At 44.2% G+C, this 21,476-nt stretch overlaps 1 protein-coding gene across 3 annotated transcripts in view; it reads right to left on the bottom strand.

Annotated features, from left to right (window-relative positions):
• Positions 1–21,476, bottom strand: part of B4GALT7 (beta-1,4-galactosyltransferase 7) — a 36,715-nt gene that overhangs the window by 5,176 nt on the left and 10,063 nt on the right. For 2 of the 3 annotated variants that reach the window (XM_044277360.1, XM_044277361.1), the window contains exons 2-4: positions 15,599–15,937; positions 12,226–12,451; positions 1,504–1,587 (exon numbers count right to left, since the gene is read on the bottom strand). In XM_044277360.1, the coding sequence (XP_044133295.1) occupies positions 1,504–1,587; positions 12,226–12,451; positions 15,599–15,937 (649 nt within the window). Of the gene's footprint in view, positions 1–1,503; positions 1,588–12,225; positions 12,452–15,598; positions 15,938–20,113; positions 20,474–21,476 lie in introns of those variants that run through there. The other variant, XM_044277359.1, reaches the window with a different exon arrangement.

Genomic DNA, 21,476 nt, shown 5'->3' with positions numbered 1-21,476 from the left:
TACTGGCACACTCTCCATTCACATTGAATCCCATCAGACAGCAGCTCTGACGCTGGATGTGTAACCCTGAACTCCTGACCGCTCATATACACTCATTTACGCTAACTTCTTATCAAACTGATAAGAATTAAAGGGGTTGTCTCACTTCAGCAAATGACATTTATCATGCAGAGAAAGGTAATACAAGGCACTTACTAATGGATTGTTATTAGCCATATTGCTTCCTTTGCTGACTAGATTAATTTTTCCATCACATTATACACTGCTAGTTTCCATGGTTACGACCACCCTGCAATCCATCAGTGGTGGCTCTGCTTGCACATTATAGAAAAAATATATATAAAAATCACTAGCCTAAGTGCGCTCCCAGCCACCAAATAAGCCAGCGCTTTTTCCTGTAGTGTGCAAGTGCGACCAACACTGATTGATTGCAGGGTGGTCGTAACCATGGAAACAAGCAGTGTATAACTTGATGAATAAAAGAAAACAGCCATCAAAAGAAACAATATGGACGATAACAATACATTAGTAAGTGCTTTGTATTAACTTTGTCTACATGATAAATGTCCTTTGAAGAAGTGAGACAACCCCTTTAAACTATAATCAGCATCCATAGCCTTTAAAGGAAACCCGTCAGCAGTCCCGACTATGCTAAACTTCTGCCTGCACCAGTAGGGGCTGGGGATAGCAGGACAAACATACCATTTGTAGAGAATCAGTAGTAGTGTGAATATCCACTTTTATTCTGCAAGAATCTGCTCACACAAGTGCCCTAGAGGCGATGCTTCACTGTCAAAGTCCTCTCTGCTTCTCAGCCCCTACTCTCTGCAGCATCCAATGAGGAAACCACTACAGCTGTCATTCAGAGCAGAGGGGATGAGCTGTGAAACATCTCAGTGCAGAGAGCATATAAACAAACAGTGAAGCTCTGCCTCCAGTACACTTGTACGTACGATCAGTATACTGGAGGCAATATAAAAGTTCATTTCCACACTACCCCCGATAGTTAAAAAGGTCCACAAAAATGTATGTTTGTCTCTCACCCCCCCCCCCCCCCCCAGCATTGTCAATAGTGCCAATCGGTATTATTAGAAATTTACTGTAATACAGCTTCTAACAGCCCACATTTCCTAACATTTAACACATTATACTTGTCTAACTTCCCACCACATTGCATTCGTGCTCAGCAGCTCTGCAGACCGTAAAAAATGCTGTTTTATAAATTAGTTCTCACATGTTTTCTGTAAGAGCGCCCCCTGTTCTGGCAGACCTGGCATATCCATGCATTTGGCTGGCACACAGTACTGCATTTCCCTTTTGCCACTTTTTTGAAAAGTACTGCACACCCCATGTAGGGATGCCAACCTCAGGCAACATCCAATACAAACCTGAAAAATTATTTAGTATTTAAAATAGGGCGGATCCAGTTCAGATGGTTTTCGAAGCACAAATTCAAAAAAAGTACTTCCAAAAGGTACACAAAAAGAGAAATATTCTGCTAACCTGCAAGCCAGCTCCTTTGATCCTTCGATAAAACTCATCGTCTTCACGACCCCATCCCCAAAAGCGATTTGACATTCCATTACACTGTATGAGATAGAAAAAAAAAAAAATTATAGGTGCCATATTACGTACTTCCATTGTCTATAAATATGTACCAGATGCTTAGCCTTTTAAAATACACTAATAAACCAGGATGGTAATTGATAAACAGGAATTTAATTCCCTTTTAATAGTCTCATATAACCAAGGACTACCATTAAATTACGGTGCACATGTTTTTAATAGAAGGATAAAGTAGTGCGAGCAGAAGAGTCTTTGCTCCGTATCCAATCTCTCTGTAAGTGAAAAATTATCATTCTAGGCCTGTGATGGCTAACCTCCAGCACTCCAGCTGTGGTAAAACTACGACTCCCAAGATGTACACTTGCTTGGCTATTCTCACAACTCCATAGAAATGAATGGAGCATGCTGGGAGTCCTAGTTTCACCACAGCTGGAGTGCCGGAGGTTAGCCATTACTGTTCTAGGGCATATTCACATGTGGCAGATTAGGTTACTTTCACACTGGCGTTTTGGTTTCCGTTTGTGAGATCCGTTCAGAGGCTCTCACAAGCGATCCAAAAAACGGATCAGTTTTGCCCTAATGCATTCTGAATGGAAAAGGATCCTCTCAGAATGCATCAGTTTGCCTCTGTTCAGTCTCCATTCCGCTTTGGAGGCGGACACCAAAACGTGAGTAGTGTGAAAGTAGCCTTAGGCTACTTTCACACTAGCGGCAGGACGGATCCGACAGGCTGTTCACCCTGTTGGATCCGTCCTGCGCCATTGACTATAAATCGGGACAGGGGCGGAGCTCCAGTGCAGCACGGCAGTTCGCGGAGAGAGAGGCCGCCAGACATGCACTACTTTTAGTCTGGTGGCCTTTCGCCGTGCTGCGCCAGAGCTCCGCCCCCATTATAGTCAATGGGGACGGAGCAGCGGTCCGGCGAAATAGCGGAAGGACGGATCCGTCCTGCCGCTAGTGTGAAAGTAGCCTTAGCTACAGAAATCCATCCCGCATGTGTAGTAAATGGAGTGGTTTCTGCAGCATGGGCACAGATTTCTGCTCAGAACTTTCTGCTCCCGTGTGAACAGTAAGTGAATAAGGCATCACATTACGTGACATTATTTTATAGGTTTAAAGAACACAATGAAAACATCTTAAAGAGGGCAATAAAAGCGAGAGGAAGAAGGTTGTGTAACTTGTAACTAGTTCACATTATAACTGCCTACCAAGGGAACAGTTGTGGCATGCATCGCTGCCCCCTTGCTCATGAGCAATGGTCTATTATACATTTTCTTGTCTCATCAAGCTCTTTAGTTCAATAGTTCATCATAAGGCTCATAAAACAGGAAACTTCCAAATGATATCTCATTCTGGCGTTTCATAATTATCCCACACATCTGAATGTTGGAACCTGAAGGGTTCACACAGATACAGAGCCGAGAGATAGAAACAGAAGTTCTGTGGTTACACCCAGAGGCTCTGCTCTCTCTTCACTGTATACCAGCAGCATGTTAGGCTACTTCACACTGGCATTTAGGCTTTCCGTTTGAGATCCGTTCAGGGTTCTCACAAGCGGTCCAAAACGGATCAGTTTTGCCCTAATGCATTCTGAATGGAAAAGGATCCGCTCAGAATGCATCAGTTTGTCTCCGTTCAGTCTCCATTCTGCTCTGCAGGTGGACACCAAAACGCTGCTTTTAAACGCTGACAAAACTAAGCCAAACAGATCCGTCCCCATTGACTTGCATTGTGTGCCAGGACGGATCAGTCATGGCTATGGCAGACATAATGCAACCGGATCCATTCATGATGGAAGCATGCGGTTGTACAGTCCTGATCAAAAGTTTAAGACCACTTGAAAAATGGCAAAAAATAATCATATTTAGCATGGCTGGATCTTAATAAGGTTCCAAGTAGAGCTTCAACATGCAACAAGAAGAAATAGGAGTGAGACGAAACATTTTTTGAGCATTGAATTTAATGAAAGCAACAAATAAATTGAAACCGGCTGTTTTTCAGGTGATCAAAAGTTTAAGACCACACCTCCAAAAAAAAAAAACAAGAAAAAAAAAAACACAAACACACAACACACCACAACCCCCCCCCCCCCTCCCCAAAACAGAAATCCAACTTCCAAAACATGAACTCAGTCATGAGTAGCTCCGCCGTTATTGTTTATCACTTCCAAAATTCGTTTCGGCATGCTTGATGCAAGCGTTTCCATGAGGGGAGTGGGAACATTTCTCCAAGTGGTGAAGACGGCCGCACGAAGGCCATTTACTATCTGGAACTGTTGTCCATTTTTTAAAACTTCCCTTGCCATCCATCCCCAAAGGTTCTCAATTGGATTTAGATCAGGGGAACACGCAGGATGGGCCAAAAGAGTGATGTTATTCTCCTGGAAGAAGTCCCTTGTCCTGCGGGCATTGTGTACTGTAGCGTGGTCCTGTTGAAAAACCCAGTCGTTACCACACAGACGAGGGCCCTCAGTCATGAGGAATGCTCTCTGCAACATCTGGACATAGCCAGCGGCCGTTTGACACCCCTGCACTTCCTGAAGCTCCATTGTTCCACTGAAGGAAAAAGCACCCCAGACCATTATGGCGCCCCCTCCACTGTGGCACGTAGAAAACATCTCAGGAGGACTTCCGGTTCCGGCCCTGGGATGCAAGACGTGGAGCGAGCTAGCTCCGGGCACCCGTCCTCCTTAAATCACCAGCGCTCCGTTTCTAGCGGCAATAAAAGGGCTCCAAATGGTACCCAGGAGACCTCTCACAGCAGAGGCCACTGGTCCATGGACCGGTATTTATTACGGAGCGGCAGACGGCAAGTAAAGAGCGGTGCAACGCAGACCGCAAGCGCTATGTTGAGCAAGATGGCGGATATCCACCCCACATCGCCGGCCAGCATCAAGGAAGCTGAAGCCACGGAGGGTGAAAGTGGCATTTCAAATATCGAGCTGGCCAAAATTGACTACAAGACACTGGCAATAGAAGTGGCCAAGTACCTAGCTCCAGACATTAAGGAGACGCTTTCCAAGACTCTTACACAGTCTCTCCATGAGCTGCATGACACCGTTGCGAGACACGCTGCGAGCATAGAGGAACTGGAGCAAAGGGTTGCAGTAATGGAGGAAGATTTATCCAGATCCAGCCGAGATACTCAGGACTTAGGCCTCGTTCACACTTCAGTGTTTGGTCAGTGATTTCCATCAGTGATTTGTGAGCCAAAACCAGGTGCAGCTCTAAACATAGAACAGGAGCTGAAGATCTTTCCCTTCTACCTAATGTCTATGGAGGCTCCACTTCTGGTTTTGGCTCACAAATCACTGACCAAACACTGAAGTGTGAACTAGGCCTTATATAAACAAAATATAATTCTGAAAGAGAAGGCGTGAGTTCAGCCATATCTGATCTGAACTTTACAAAAAGCAAGTTAAGTTCCAGTTACTATACCCAGCAATCTTAAAAGTGACCACTATGGATGGCACTGTCAAAACCTACCATGACCCTGACTCAGCAGAAGAGCTTCTTCGATCAAGTGGTCAGCCTGGAGATCCAAGACAGAGGAAGATCCCCGCGACGTCGTCAGCAGAGCAGGGAACTGTCGAAGAGCCCGGAGTGGAGACGTACACCACCAGCGGACAGACCGGGACGAGACTGGGAACTGGTCCCGGTGGATAAACGGGTTCCTCACCTTAAGAGAGGAGATTCCAGATCGAGAAAATCTCATTTCAACAGGTAGCCGAGGTTGAGACCTGGCATGGGACTTCTACGTTTCCTTTGATGCCAGCTGAGTAAGGGGGTGGCGGGAGTTCATGGCTGGCTAAATAAGAGATATATAAGTGACTGAATAATGCATTACTTTACATGTTTTTATATCTGGTTCTATAGATTTGCGGTTCGCATTCTGGATGTTATGGGGGAAGGGTGGCTAGGTTTTGTAGCCTAGAAAAAAGGGAAGTCATGAAGAAAGTAGAGGGTTATATGTTGGTTGCTAGGGTACGATAGGGGTGAGAAAGTGGGTGGTCAATCTAACAATTGGGGGGGGGGGGGGGTAGTAGTTATGTATTTGGGAGTGTTATTCTTATCCATGCATCAGCCGACACTCAGTTTACGACTTATCAAGTATCTGGTTGTACTCATTTAGATATGGATCTTGTCATTAGAATGTCTTATAACCGGTTTAGGGATATATATATGAAGATTGTTAGTTGGAATGTAAAGGGCTTACGCTCACCGCAGAAGAGGTGGATGATCCTCCGTCACCTTAAAAAAAATTAAACTGGACATAGCCCTGATTCAGGAAACTCATCTGGAAGCAGGAGACTTTGGGAGAATGAAAAAAAATTGTGGGTCGGGCAGGTGATCAGATCGGCCTCCTCTGGGCGGAAAGCGGGAGTCCTGATTCTGTTTAATTACAAGCTGTTGGGCTCTGCTTCGGACGACAAAAGGTACATGGGTCAAGGTCTTACTACGAGCCCAAAACTCAGCGTACACCATTTATAATGTATACAGTCCGAACTCCAATAATTCACAGTTCTTCAGACTAATAGAAAATACCTTGCTTACTGACAAGACCTCAAACCTGGTAGTAGGCGGCGACTTTAATTACCGTAGTGGTGGGGCAGGAGGATAGGAAAACTAGCTCAGATGAGCGTAAGAGAAATAATGCTCAGGACGCAGTTTTAGGGCCTTTAATGGAATCGGTAGGACTGGTGGATCCCTGGCAGCAATATCATCCAGATGAGAGGACTTTTACCTTTTATTCCCACGCCAGAGATTCATGGTCGCGCATAAACTATATCTTAGTCCAGGGCTCTCTGTCGGGCTTGGTGGAGCATGCTGATATCGGTGACATTGTCATAACGGATCATGCTCCGGTGACCCTGTCTTTGAGAGACACATTCCCTAAAAAGGCACAGATTACCTGTGGAGATTCCCCTCGAATTTGATAAACAATGAGGATTTCACCAATAAATTTGTGGGATTGTGGGAAGAATACAAGGAAGATAATCAGACCCACCTAGATACCCCAGAACTCTTTTGGCATGCATCCAAAGCGGTCATAAGGGGGCGCATCATTGGGCTATGTATTCAACAAAAAGAAAGCCTGTCAACAGTTACTGGAGCAAGCAAGTACCAAAGTCAGGCTAACATATAGGAAGTTCATTGACCTACCCTCAGCAGAAAACAAGACAAAATGGGTGGAGGCCCGCCAGGCCTTTGATAAGTGTGAAAGGACAGAGTCTCTGAAGCAAACGAATTTTGAGGCTAAAATGTACAAGTATGGAAACAAGGCCGGTTGTTTGCTGGCCAATCTAGCCAAGGGTCAGAGAAAACCTCAGTTTATATCTAGCCTCAGAGATGATAAATGGTAGGGTAGTAACAGACCCGGCTGGCATAAATGAAATTGTGGTCAACTTTTATACGGCCTTATACGATGATGCTTCCCCATCTCCTCTAATTGATACTTTATTAGATCGTGTAAAACTACCTGCGGTAACTACCGAACAACTCCAGAAATTAATTAAATACTCACGTTACTCTAGAGGAACTTCAATCTGTTATCAAAGGTCTAGGAAATGCTAAAGCCCCAGGACATGATGGGTTTAAAGGGGGATATTATAAGGTGTTGCTGTCCCAGGTCTCCCCTATATTATTGCAACTATACAATGAAGTACTTAAAAAGGTAAGGCCCACCCAGATAAGGAGAATGTATCTTACATTAAACTTCTACCCAAACCGGGAAAAGATCCCCTATTACCTAGCTCGTATAGGCCTATTTCCCTTATAAACGTAGACACGAAAATACTGTCTAAAATCATAGCGGATCGGTTGGCAATGTTCCTCCCATCTCCGATAGGGGCAGAGCAGGTAGGGTTTGTCCAGGGTCGCTCAGCTGTTATGAGCATCAGAACGGTTCTCACGGTCCTGGATAGGGTCAGTCACAGGCCTCAACCTGGGGAAGCTCCAGCTTTGCTCACCTTGGACACCGAAAAAGCCTTTGATAATGTCCGGTGGGCATGGCTGGAGGCGGTACTGGACAAACTAGGCTTCAGGGGAGCTTTTAGAACATTTATCTCCAACTTGTATGAGAAGCCAAAAGCTCGTGTGTATACTCAGTGTTATCTTTCAAAACCCTTTGAATTGAAGAAAGGCACACGACAGGGGTGTCCGCTTTCGCCTCCGTTGTTTAATTTGGCATTGGAACCTCTGGCTCGGCTCCTGTGTTCCTCGGACCTATTTGACGGTATAGCGGTGGGTTCCTCAGATGAGAGTAGAGAGATGAGAGTAGAGAGATGAGAGTAGAGAGATGAGAGTAGAGAGATGAGAGTAGAGAGATGAGAGTAGAGAGATGAGAGTAGAGAGATGAGAGTAGAGATGAGAGTAGAGAGATGAGAGTAGAGAGATGAGAGTAGAGCGCTGATTAGAGAGATGAGAGTCAGCGCTGCGCGCGCTCGCGCGTCCGCGCTGCTCGTCGCGCGCTGCGCGTAGCGCGTCGCTTCGCGTCGCGCTGCTCGTCCGCGCGTGCGCGTCGCGAGCTGCGCGTCCGCGCTGATAGATAGATAGATATATATATATATATATATATATATATATATATATATATATATATATATATATATATATATATATATATATATATATATCTATCTATATCTCTGGAGGCTTTTGGAGCATACTCTGGATATAAAGTGAACATATCCAAATGTGAGATCCCACCTCTATTACCCTTGGGACGTGCCCTAAAGCAATTGACCATGAAATTGGGGATTACAGTGGTTAAATCCCACATTACATATCTGGGAGTGAAAGTAGGGAGAGAACCACACTCCTTGTACCAACTAAATTTTCCTCCTCTGATATCCCGGATTATAACTGACCTAGACAGATGGCAGGGTTTACCCCTTTCTTTAGCAGGGTGCTGTCATCTAGTGAAGATGATGGGGGTCCCTAAACTTTTATATCCCATGCAGACGATTCCACTTTTACTGCGACATGCAGACGTGAAACTTTTAGAGCAGTAAGTTCATACAGTTTATATGGCAGGGCAAAAAAAAAAAAAAAAAAAAAAAAGGATCTCATTAGACAAACTGAAATTAAGGAAAGATTAGGGTGGTCTTAACTTTCCGGACATCAGAGGCTATAATCTAGCTTGCAATAGTAGATATATTTTGGATTGGGCTAACCAGACATCTTTTTACTCCAATTTTAGACTGGAAAAACAACTTGCAAAACCCTGGAACCCGGTGGCATTATTACATACTAGTGTCACTAGACTCCCGATGCTAATTAAAAACTCCCTGGTTATGAGAGATACAATTATGACATGGAAAATATTACGGAAGATGTACGGTTTGCCTTATCAAATATCCAAGCATCTCCCTATAACAGCCAACCCAAACTTCGAACCGGGAAGATATAATGCGTTAATAATGGACTGGGTGCGAAAAGGGATTAGGAAAATGGGAGACATCTTCCATGAGACGGAGGCTAGATGGATGACACAGGCTGAATTGAGGGAGAAGTGGAATCTGATGGGGTCAACCTTCTTTCCGTTTCTCCAGCTTGTGACATACGGCAGAAGCTTGGTCAAGGATCTGTCCAAAGAATGGGGATCAAATGATTTTGACGTGCTTCTGAAAGTTAAAACTAGACCGTCGATCTCACTTCTTTATCAATCTCTTAGGGAAAGGTGGGAGAAGATAGATCCTAGGAAGATGTTCCGAAGATGGGAGGCAGTCTTAGAGATCAAAGGAATACATAAACATATATGCGCAGGAATAGAGGCTTTATATAAATCCATGCCAAACGAATACTGGCGGGAAACGCATTTAAAGATCTTACACCATGCGATTTACGGGTTTGACATTCCTAGATCCTTCTCAAATCAAAGTCGGAATTATTCCATGGACTATGGAGTTGTCCGAAGATGGGAGATTATTGGAATGACCTTAGTATCCTTATGAAAAAGTGCTGGTGGAAAGAAAGCAGACATTACCGCTGCAATGGCAACATTGCATGTCCAGGTTATCAGAAGTGATCAGCCAAATGATTATTTAACAGCATCTATATTCCCATTGGGACATAAAATTCTATTAGCCGCCAAAAAGTGCGCACTGAAATTATGGCTACAGCCACAGGTCCCTTCTGTCTATGGTTGTTGCACAGCTCAAGCATATATTCCATCTAGAATGGCTTGAGGCATTGCAACAGAAGGAAGTATTAGGGAAAAAACTATATATAACCTGGCGCAAGTTTATATTGAACTATATAGAGTTTCAGGAATACTCAAGAATTATGTCTCCTTTCAAGTTGGCGTCATGGTATCTACTTGAGGATCTAAAGGATAACTTGGCGGCTCTGAAAGTGACTTAACCCTATAGATGTATTTGCGAACTAAGAAACCAGTATTTGACACTAGGCTGATGAAGGGGAGGGGAAGGAGTATTTTCTCAATTTTTTCTTGAATTTTTTGTACTGCATAATCAGGATACTGTTTGTAATGATGCTTTGCGCATATGATTCTTTTCATTTATATTCTGGACCATTAATGATATGCCATCATTACTTTTGGGGAAAAATAAATACAAATAATATTTAACAATAAAAAATAAATAAAAAAACAGGTGGGATCTGCTTGTCAGGTCAGTAACGTTGGAAACCATCAAGGTTACATTTTTTCTCATCAGAGAATAAAACTTTCTTCCACCTTTGAATGTCCCATGTTTGGTGCTCTCTTGCAAAGTCCAAACGAGCAGTTCTGTGGCGTTCAAGGAGACGAGGTATTGAAGACATTTTTTGTTTTTTAAGCCCTTCAGTCTCAGATGCTGTCTGATGGATATGGGGCTGCAGTCAGCACCAGTAAGGGCCTTAATTTGGGTAGAGGATCGTCCAGTGTCTTGACGGACAGCCAATTGGATCCTCCGACTCAGTGCTGACGACAACCAGACCACGTTCAAAAAGGGAGAGTTTTTTTGCCTTTGCCATCACAACGTGTGACTACCTGACAGAAAATGACAATGAATCCACAACTTTGCACAGATTTGGCCTTTTAAAAGCATGTGGTCCTAAAATTTGGATCAGCTGAAAAACAGCCTGTTTCAGTTGAATTGTTATTTTCAATTGAATGCTCAAAAAAAATGTTTTGTCTCACTCTCTTCTTGTTGCATGTTGAAGCTCTGCTTGGAACCTTGTTAAGAGCCAACAATGTAAAATATGATTTTTTCAAGTGGTCTTAAACTTTTGATCAGGACTGTATTATTGTAACGGAAGCGTTTTTGCAGATCCATGACAGATCTGCAAAATCCGCTAGTGTGAAAGTAGCCTTATAGAGCAGGAGGAGCTGAGCAGAAATTATTAAAATCTGCAGGTAGCATGTTATAGAGCAGGAGGAGCTGAGCAGAGTGTATTACAGTCTGCAGGCAGCATGTTATAGAGCAGGAGGAGCTGAGCAGAACATATAATCTGCAGGCAGTAGGTCATAGAAAAGGAGGAGCAGAGCGTATTACAATTATGGATGGGCAAATTGACTTCGTATTACAATCTGCAGGCAGCATGTTATAGAGCAGGAGGAGCTGAGCAGAACGTATTACAATCTGCAGGCAGCATGTTATAGAGCAGGAGAAGCAGAGCAGAACATATTGCAATCTGCAGGCAGCATGTTATAGAGCAGGAGGAGCTGAGCAGAGCATATTACAATCTGCAGGCAGCATGTTATAGAGCAGGAGGAGCTGAGTAGAACGTATTACAATCTGCAGGCATGTTATAGAGCAGGAGGAGCTGAGCAGAGCGTATTACAATCTGCAGGCAGCATGTTATAGAGCAGGAGGAGCTGAGCAGAGCGTATTACAATCTGCAGGCAGCATGTTATAGAGCAGGAGGAGCTGAGTAGAACGTATTACAATCTGCAGGCATGTTATAGAGCAGGAGGAGCCGAGCAGAATGTATTACAATCTGCAGGCAGCATGTTATAGAGCAGGAGGAGCTGAGCAGAGCGTATTACAATCTGCAGGCAGCATGTTATAGAGCAGGAGGAGCTGAGTAGAACGTATTACAATCTGCAGGCATGTTATAGAGCAGGAGGAGCTGAGCGGACTGATGTGTAGTTTTCCAAGGACAGATTGAGTATAACTTGTATTTCATTCATTTAAATTCCTCTGCATTCTGAGCTTTGAAGTAAAGGAGGTGGTCCTATCAGTGATTGATCTTTGTATATACAGTCATAGAAGGAAGGCTGTCAGTCACTGATAGGACCGGCTCCTTCACTTCAAAGCCCTGAATGACATGGCTGTTAAAAATGGCAATGAAAAATGGATGAATTTCAGTGGATGAGGTGAGTATTTGTTTTTTAACCCCTAAAAGGAGTACACTCCTGTCTAAGCGGCCATTAAAAACGTTCCCATTGATTTCAATGGGATCCGTCTGGCTGTAAAAACGGCCAAAAATAGGACATGTCCTATATTTTGTCGGCCGCTATTCACTGGCCAAAATTAAAAAAATTAAAATAATTCAAAAACAAACCACCAGGTGAATAGCCCCGCAGACTTTCATTCACATTTCACATGTAGCAAGAACCTCAGTAGCTCAGCTGAGGTGTCAGGCCTAGAATTCCAGCAATCCTGTCATACATTTCTTCTCATAGGCTTACTTTAGGTGATGATTAAACACTCACCAGTTCATAATGCTGTTTGGTAAGTAGTAAAATCCCCCCAACATAGGTCTTGTAATGATACAAGGGATGCAGTTCTGGGGATGCCACGTGAAAGGGGCCCTTTTCTGGGAATCCATAGTTCAGATTTAGGTTAAGAGGTAGCAGGTCAACATCATGCATAGCGATGTAGTCCGTATCGTTCCCACTCTCCAAGAATCCCACATTTATCAAGGCAGCCCTGTTAAACCTGATAAAAAATAAATAAAAATACATGATAGGTATCAGCCAAGTCCTGCAATAACTGGCAATTTAAATGAGAATTCCCATCTTGGACATTGGGGGGGCATATCACTGTGAAAGGTGCGAGTCCCATACTGAGAACGCAGCGCGCTCGTCCTATACTTAGAATGCGGCACGCTCTGCTATTTTCAGAAGTCCCAGTGAAATTTACGGAAAGCACACTGCGCAAGGGCGGCCACCACTCCACTCACTTCTATGGGGCTTACAGAAATAGCCAAGCCAGTGCATGCGCTTTCTGGCACTATGCAGGCTCCATTCTAAGTATAGGTGTGGGTCCCGCACCTATCAAACATTTGGGAATATCCTAGCGATATGCCCCCAAATGTCCAAGATAGAAATACCCCTTTAAGGAGAAATAACCAAGTCTTAAAGTCCATTTTCCCAACCTCCCACCTGCACAAAAAACAGCAAGCTACTTGAATTACCTGCAAACACGCAGCTTTTCAAAAGTTCTATTCAGTTAGTTACTCTGTCAAACAGTCCCCCTTTTTTTTTTTTTTTTTTTTTAAACTAAAATGGATAAGGAAACTAACAAGAGCCTTCCACTGTGCCTTCTGCCCTAAATTCAGTATCTTTCATCATCCAATCCGCCCAGGTCTTTTTGTAGTCCCTGCATTTCTAGTCCTGGGCTCACAGTTTATGGTAACAGGAAAAAAAATGTTGATAAGAAAGAAAAACGTTCAGATTCACAGACCATGGAGTGGAAATGAGGGCAATTTGCCCAAAACAGTTAATTAATAGATGGTAAATAAGGCGCTCTCCATAAGATATTGTATTCCCCAAATCCTGAGTCTAAACTAAAGAAATCTTATGTTTATGACTGATCATTAAGAGTGCATTCACATGATCGTATGTATTTTGGAGTCCACAAAACGCGGATCCAAAAAATAAGAATGACGTCCATGTTGCATCCTTTTATCTTGCAGACCCATTGACTGCAGTGGGTCTGTGGTCTGTATCTGTGGCCAAGAATAAGACATGTTCTATCTTTTGCAGAATGGACGTACGCATCTGGAAACAAGGGGCATATCCGTTTCTGGTCAGTTATGTGATCATTTACCCCCTTCCTGACCAGGCCTAATTTTGCAAATCTGACTTGTGTCACTTTATGTGGTAATAACTTTGGAACGCTTTTACTTAACCTACTTTCACCTTTGCAGCAGAGTGATCCGGCAAAACGTATGCCAACTGATGGCATCTGTAAGACTGATCAGCATCCTGATCAGTCTGAAAAATGCCTGATCCGTCTTAGGCTATTTTCACACTAGCGTTGTTTGAATCCGGCGTTCATATAGTCACCGAAAATGCTCACCGGATCCGGAAAAACGTGTGAAAACTGATTACATTTGAATCCTGATCAGGATTTTGATCACAATGAAAAAAATGCATCGGAAAAAACGGATCCGCCATTTATGTACTTTACTTTTTTTTTTTTTCACATTTAACATGCAAAAGCCGGATACGGCGCTGGATCCGACATTAATGCAAGTCAATGGAGAAAAAGACCGGATCAGGCGTTCAGTCAAAGTGTTCCGGATTTTTGTCCGGAGGGAAAAATACAACATGCTACAGTTTTCTGAAAAGCCTGATCTGAAGACATCCTGAACGGATTACTCTCCATTCAGAATGCATGGGGATAAAACTGATCAGTTCTTTTCCGGATTTGAGCCCCTAGGACGGAACTCAGCGCCGGAAAAGAAAAACGCTAGTGTGAAAGTAGCCTTACAAATGCATTTCCGGTGTCATACGGAAAAACAGGATCCGGCATTTATTTTTTTTCACCTATTTTTTCGGTCTGCGCAGAAGGACGGATCTGGAATTCAGGCAAGTGTTCAGTTTTTTTTGGGCCGGAGATAAAACAGTAGCATGCTGCGGTTTTAGGCTACTTTCACACTAGCGTTACGTCAGGTGAACAGCCTGTCGGATCTGTCCTGCCGCTAGTAACCGTGTGCCCCCGGACTGCCGCTCCGTCCCCATTGACTATAATGGGGCCGGTGCAGAGTTCCGGCGGAGGCACCGCAAGTGACGGCAGTGCACGGCGAGAGGCTGCCGGAATAAATGTCAGACATGTCGTAGTTTTATTCTGGCAGCTTCTCGCCGTGCCTCCGCCCCCATTATAGTCAATAGGGACGGAGCAGCAGTCCGGGGGCACACATTCACTAGCGGCAGGATGGATCCGACAGGCTGCTTACCCGACGGAACAGCCTGCCGGAAGTCTGTGCCGCTAGTGTGAAAGCAGCCTCATCTCTGTCCTCAGTCAAATAGACTGAACTGAAGACATCCTGAACAGATTGCTCTCCATTCAGAATGCATGGGGATAAAACTGATCAGTTCTTTGTCGGTATAGAGTCCCTAGGACGGAACTCTATGCCGGAAAAGAATAACGCTAGTGTGAAAGTAGTGTGAAACATTTTACACAACAAGAGCATTTTTAGAAAAAGAAAAATCATGTTTTTGTGGTGCAATTTTCTTAGAGCCCAATTTTTTTTTATTTTTCTGGCAATGGTCTAGTGTGGGGGGCTCATATTTTGCTGGATGAGGCAACATTTTTATTGCTACCATTTTGGGGTACATATGACTTTTTGGGAGGTGAGCTAACTAAAAAAATTCTGTTTTGGCATAATGTTTTTTTTAAATATATATATTGCTGAGCGCTGTGTATACAGTGATTTAGAAGGCAGGGACACCCAGGAACGGTCCTTGCTTTCTCTCTGGGGTGCCCTGCTGTCACTGACAGCAGGCTCCCCGCTCGGCAGCTGCACGATTAGCGTGCAGCTGCCATCTCTGAAAGGACGTTCAGAAACGTCCGATCAGAGATAAACTCGACCACCCAGGACGTTTATAGTCAATGGGCGGTCGAAAAGTGGTTAAACAAAAAATCCATGAAGTAAAAAGTGAATTTACAAATCTGAAAGGCAGTCTTCTCAAAATGAGAAATACTACAAAAATACTGTAAATTCTAGAGCAAATTCTTATTCTTTGTTAAAAAATGTTAATGACATATTGAATCACGATGACAAAGGTGCAGGTATCTATGTCCATTGCAGGTCTAATTGTCCACAGTATTCTGAAACATAACCAAGAAGGTACAAACCTGTAATGATCCAACTGGTTGATGACAAATATATGGTGCCGGATCTTCTTCTCAGACAGGTACTGGTGCATATGGGGCACAAAGCTTAAAAGTTCTTCAAATCGTTCCCGAAAGGGAACAAGTATAGCAAGACGATGTGGACCCCAAGAAGGATCCTCATTCACAGTTCTAGGAACAGGGGGGCAGGACTGCTTGGGAGGTGCATCTTCTTGCTTCCTTACATCACCTGTACAGCTGAATTGTAGCCACAGCATAGAAAGAAAACCAAGAAGCAGGCAGGTGAGGAACAGCTTGAAGATGCTGCATTTTCTGGGCAGGATCCCAAGAAAGAGACCTGACCTAAAATGGAAAAAGGAACAGTTCAGACATATATCCAAAGACAAGCTGAGCCATGATGTTAGGATAGATGTAATGCTGTGGGATTAGAATATGGGAACTGCCTATGGTTCAAACAGAGATTAAGTCAGGTACATTACCAGCCAGGACTGGGATCTGGTTCTTTCTCAGACAGCATTCATTGCCTATCCACTGGGTAAGTAATGAATGTGGGATCACTGCAGGTCCAACTGCTGGAACACCCATTGTTCCCAAGATTGGGGGTCCCCGAGTGCCCTGCCTAAATGAAAAAGTGGTGCACGTCAGACTCTGTGACTCATGTTGGTCCACAATCCCATACACTGCAATGGGACTATGTAGACGGTGCTTTGTTAGTCCCATATCAGTGAATGGAGCAGTGGACCAATATGGGACTCAAAGATCCACACACAGCCTGAGGAGGCATTGGCTTTTTACCCCCAAATCCTGCATGAATTATAGCTAAATTGTACACACCTAAACTCAGCACCTCAGTCTGTGATATACTGCCCTCAGATAGGACAGCATAGCAGATACTCGAGATCTCCTTAAGATGCCCATACAGATCTACTTGCCCAACTGAAAACATCAGCAGGAAGAGGTGTATAAACTCCAATCTAAATGTGCCTTGATTACCATCCATAGGCAGCGTTTAGGTGCACCTGTGAGGCCTGCCATGGGTGGGACTCTAAGCCTCCTCCCATTGTATGTGTGGTTAGTCACACTAGAGGGAACTGGGAGCAGTTTGCTGTTAGTCGTACCTTACGCTGCTGTAATTTGCCCAATGGCTCCTGCTACTACCCATACGGTACAGGTAGGTTTGGCGTTAGGTCCCGTGCCACTTGAGAAACCTTGGTGTGGTGCGCAGGTTTGTCCTTAATATAAGGATATACTGGCTAAAGTCTCATTTTTAACATCAGCGTGAGGGTTTAGTCAGATGTTACTGTTTGCACCCACCACAGTAGTGCACCTATTCTTGTAACTATTTATTCTATATATCATTTCACATCCACACATTTTACCATCTGGTGTAGGATGTCTCTGTGGCACTTGTGGTCTGCTGCGGGCATCCTCCACTGTATGCATTTTTTGCTGGGGATCTCCCTTAGCAACAGACCACAAGCGCAGTATCTGCTCGCCCGAGCATAAATATACAACTGCATTTGGGGTTGAGCATTTACTGCCTTTTGAGACCACGTATTTTTGTTATTTAAAATCAATTATCTGTAACATAGCCAAGACGGATCTGTCATAAACTCCATTGAAAGTCAAAGGGGACGGATCAGTTTTAAATTGTGGCAGAGAAAACTGATCCGTCCCCATTGACTTGCATTGGGGGTCATGCCAGATCCGTCTTGCTCCTCATCCCAGGACGGAAAGCAAAATACAACAGGTTGCGGTTTGCTCTCTGGTCTGGGAACGCAACTAAACGGAACGGGAAGCATTTTGGAGCACTCATTTCTGTTCAGTCCCCATTGACAATGAATGGGGACAAAACAGAAGCGTTTTTTTTCGGTATTGAGCCCCTATGACGGATCTCAATACTCGGAAAACTTAAACCCTGGTGTGAAAGAAGCCTAAGCCGAACTATTTGTTGTGCTAAAAGTCCAAAGATCCAGGATAGTAAAAAGAATGCAAGTTATATCCAAAAACACATCCATTCGTTTTTATTAAAAAAATGAAATGGCAGTATTCACATTTAGGTTGTTAACAGGTGCTTAAAAGTTTTGTTGAAAGTGTCCCTTTAAGAAATGGTTTTCTTACAACACGTTTTCAAGGGCTCTTTTAAGGGGTATTTAACTCAGACAATGAGGTCCCACTGCCTAGAATTTTTTTAAGCTGGGGTGGAGTCATATGAATGTGATCAGTGTTCATTAATACTTTCATTTTCACTGTGCAATGATTGAAGGGGTGAATGTGCTAATGTGACGGCCAGTACATCCCTCCTCTGATTCACTTTACATTCTGTCGGCAGCACCACCGTTATTCACATGGGAAGTGTGTTGCCAACCACCGAGCATTTTTACAAGAGCTGGTTCTGCCAATCATTGTAAAAACGGCCTTGAAGGGACTTTCCAGGAATAATTACTTTATATCTAATGCCCACTTCCTGATTCCGCAAACACAAAATTCATACTTACCTGCACCCCTACTGCTGCCTCCATGTTCCGGTTCCCACAGTGTTTACATAGGGCGCCGAATGGTCACATGCTCCGCTGTAGCAAATGAGGTGATGTGCCACTTGTGACCACATCACCACTTTAGACAGTCATTGGCTGCAGCGGAGCATGTGACCCTGCAGCACCAGAGGTAAACACTGTGCGAACCGGAACATGGAGACTCTGAAGGCAGCAGGAGGGGAGCAGGTAAGGGTCCATTCACATGTACGCAAAATGGGTCCAGATCCGTTCCGCAATGTTGTGGAACAGATCTGGACCCATTCATTTTCAACGGGGCCGCAAAAGATGCGGACAGCAGAGTGTGCTGTCCGCATCCGCACTTCCGTACCGCAAAAAAATAATAATATAGAACACGGACAAGAAAAGGCATTGCTATTATAGTGCCGGCCATGTACGGTCTGCAAAACACTTGCGGACATGTGAATGAACCCTTAGTATGAATTTTCTGTTTATGGGGGCATTAGATATAAAGTAATTATTGCCAGGAAACCCCCTTTAAAAGGTATATTACACTTATTAGGAGTTATCCCGTATCCACAGGATAGAGGATAACTATTAGGCCCCTTTCACACAGGCGAGTATTCCGCGCGGGTGCAATGCGTGAGGTGAATGCATTGCACCCGCACTGAATCTGGACCCATTCATTTCTATAGGGCTGTGCACACGAGTTGTGATTTTCACGCATCACTTGTGTGTTGTGTGAAAATCGCAGAATGCTCTATATTCTGCGTTTTTCACGCAACGCAATCACTATAGATGTGAATGGGGCCGCGTGAAAATCGCAAGCATCCGCAAGCAAGTGCGGATGTGGTGCGATTTTCACGCATGGTTGCTAGGTGACGATCGGGCTGGGGACCCGATCTGTATTATTTTGCCTTATAACATGGTTATAAGGGAAAATAATAGCATTCTGAATACAGAATGCATAGTAAAATAGTGATGGAGGGGTTAAAAATAAAAATTAACTCGAGTCCACTTGATCGCGTAGTTGCGGATCTCTGTCTTCTTCTGTAATGTTGAGCTGCCGGCTAAGGACCTGTGGTGACGTCACATCACATGATCCAATCACATGGTCCCTCACCATGGTGATGAACCATGTGATTGGACCATGTGATGAGCACAGTTACGTCACCACAGGTCTTTTGCCAGGTCCTGAAGATAGAACAAAGACCGGCAGCTATGTAGCAGGTAAGTTAACTTTTATTTTTTAACCCCTCCATCCCTAATTTACTTTGCATTCTGTATTAAGAATGCTATTATTTTCCCTTATAACCATGTTATAAGGAAAATAATACAATCTACACAACACCTAACTCAAACCTGAACTTCAGTGATGAAGTCCGGGTTTGGGTCTGGTCACGCGCGTGCAAAACGCATTAAAACGCTTTGCAATCGTGCATTTTACCGCAACGCACCCGCATCTTATAGGGCCCTCACACGCCACGCTCGTGTGAAAGAGGCCTTAGACTAGCTCGGGTAAAACTACTGGAATCCACACCCATCACAAGACTGGCGGGACTATACTGAAATGAATGGTGTAGCTGGTTGAGTAGATACCATTATGGTCCACTTGTTTCCTATAGTACTGCTGGAAACAGTCACACACTGTCTCATAGACTGTCAATAAATCACCAGGGAGTATGTTTGACCAGCTGCTTCATTCAGGGTACGGCAGGCACCCCTGTTCCTGTACTCAGATGGGGTCCCAGTAGTCAGACCCCCACCGATCTGTCATCCTGTGGATAGAGGTAATCTTACATTCAGTTACCTACTGAAATGACGGATTAGAGGTAGGGATGAGCGAACTTGTGCTTCAATTTCGGCGTACAAGGTTCAGGTTATCTAAGAATTCAATTATGGATTCCGCTAACATGGACAATAGTTATGGTCGGTGGTAGCGGAATCCAGAACGGAATTCTTAGATAGCCCGAACCTTAAACACAAGTTCGCTCAACACTGCTGAGACAAATGAAGTTCTCACCTGCTGTCCTCTCGCAGATACAAGGCCGGTTTCCTTCGCGTCAGATACATCTCTGCTTGTATGTAACTTAGTAATACAATAAATTCACATATTCATAACCATCTATGGCCAGAAGTAAAGGCATCCTACAGCCTGGTCTGCATCACCTGCCAGCTAAAGCACATAGTATACTGAATAATAACTCCTTATGCCATAGAAAACCAGAGAGCTGTATGAACCGAGGCAATATGGCGTCCGCACCAGCAGCTGGAGTCTGTAGGACACACAAGCAGGGCTGCACTCTCACACTAAGCCCGCAGAGTCCATAGCCCCCGGCGCTGCTCCTCTACCCGTTACACGTTGGCTTGTTACACTCCAGCCCTTCACTCTATCCACCCCGCCGAGAAACATGGCTCCGCACTAAAGGTTCCGGGGCTCAACGTTCCTATATGGGCTTTCTAGACACTGGCTGCAGGGAAGAGTGGGAAACATGAGCTGCGTTTTACGTACATGCACACATACATACTTGCGCTTTATTACATGGTCATAAGTAAGAATCTAGATCTCCTTTTGTGAAAGGAGTGAGAAAGCAGTCACTTATTACTAAAGCCTTTACACGTTGATAAAAAAAAGGGAATAATTTTACTGTTGGGGTATGACCAAATGGTGAGGCTCTGGGCAGTGGTATAGAGAAGTAAGGGCCCCATAGCAAGGACCAAACCAGGCCCCCACACAGGACAGAAGTTTTTCCGCCTAAACACTTTTCAATGACCCTTGGGCCATTTTTCCACTGCCTCATTTGCTAAAAGTTGTTCCTTTAGAGCCCTGGGCCCCATAGCAGTCGCATGGTCTGCCGCTAAGGTAGTTATGCCCCTGGCTGTGGGGTGTTTGTGATGCGGCCATGATGTGATCGAGAACCGTGCAGTAGCTGCCTCTTATTTAGCTCATAAAGATTGCATTGTATAGTTGGTCTGTATTGTTAATGGCTGTGCAGCAGCTTAAGTGCCACAGGGATATTAACAATACAGTGCGGTCTCATTAGTTTAGAGGCAGCTGTGGCCCGTACGACCGCAGCATAGCCACATCAAAACCGCAACACAACTGCATCATGTGGTGCTACCCTTAGGCTAGGTCTACAGAATGACATTCTGTCGCGCAACTATTTTTATAATGATAGTCTATGGTGTCGCACTGCGACATGCTGCGACGCGACAGTAGCAAAAAATCCATTTGAGATCACATGTCACATCGCAACACCATAGACTACCATTAAAAAAATTGTCGCACAACATTAATGTCGCAGTGTAGTCGCACGACACTGTCGTCGTGTAGACCTAGCCTAAAGGCTATGTTTAAAAAAAGTTAGCAACAATTACGCAACATA

Source organism: Bufo gargarizans, chromosome 2 (genome assembly GCF_014858855.1).
Source record: "Bufo gargarizans isolate SCDJY-AF-19 chromosome 2, ASM1485885v1, whole genome shotgun sequence".
Classification (NCBI taxonomy): domain Eukaryota; kingdom Metazoa; phylum Chordata; class Amphibia; order Anura; family Bufonidae; genus Bufo; species Bufo gargarizans.
This window is presented reverse-complemented; position numbering and strand designations above follow the sequence as displayed.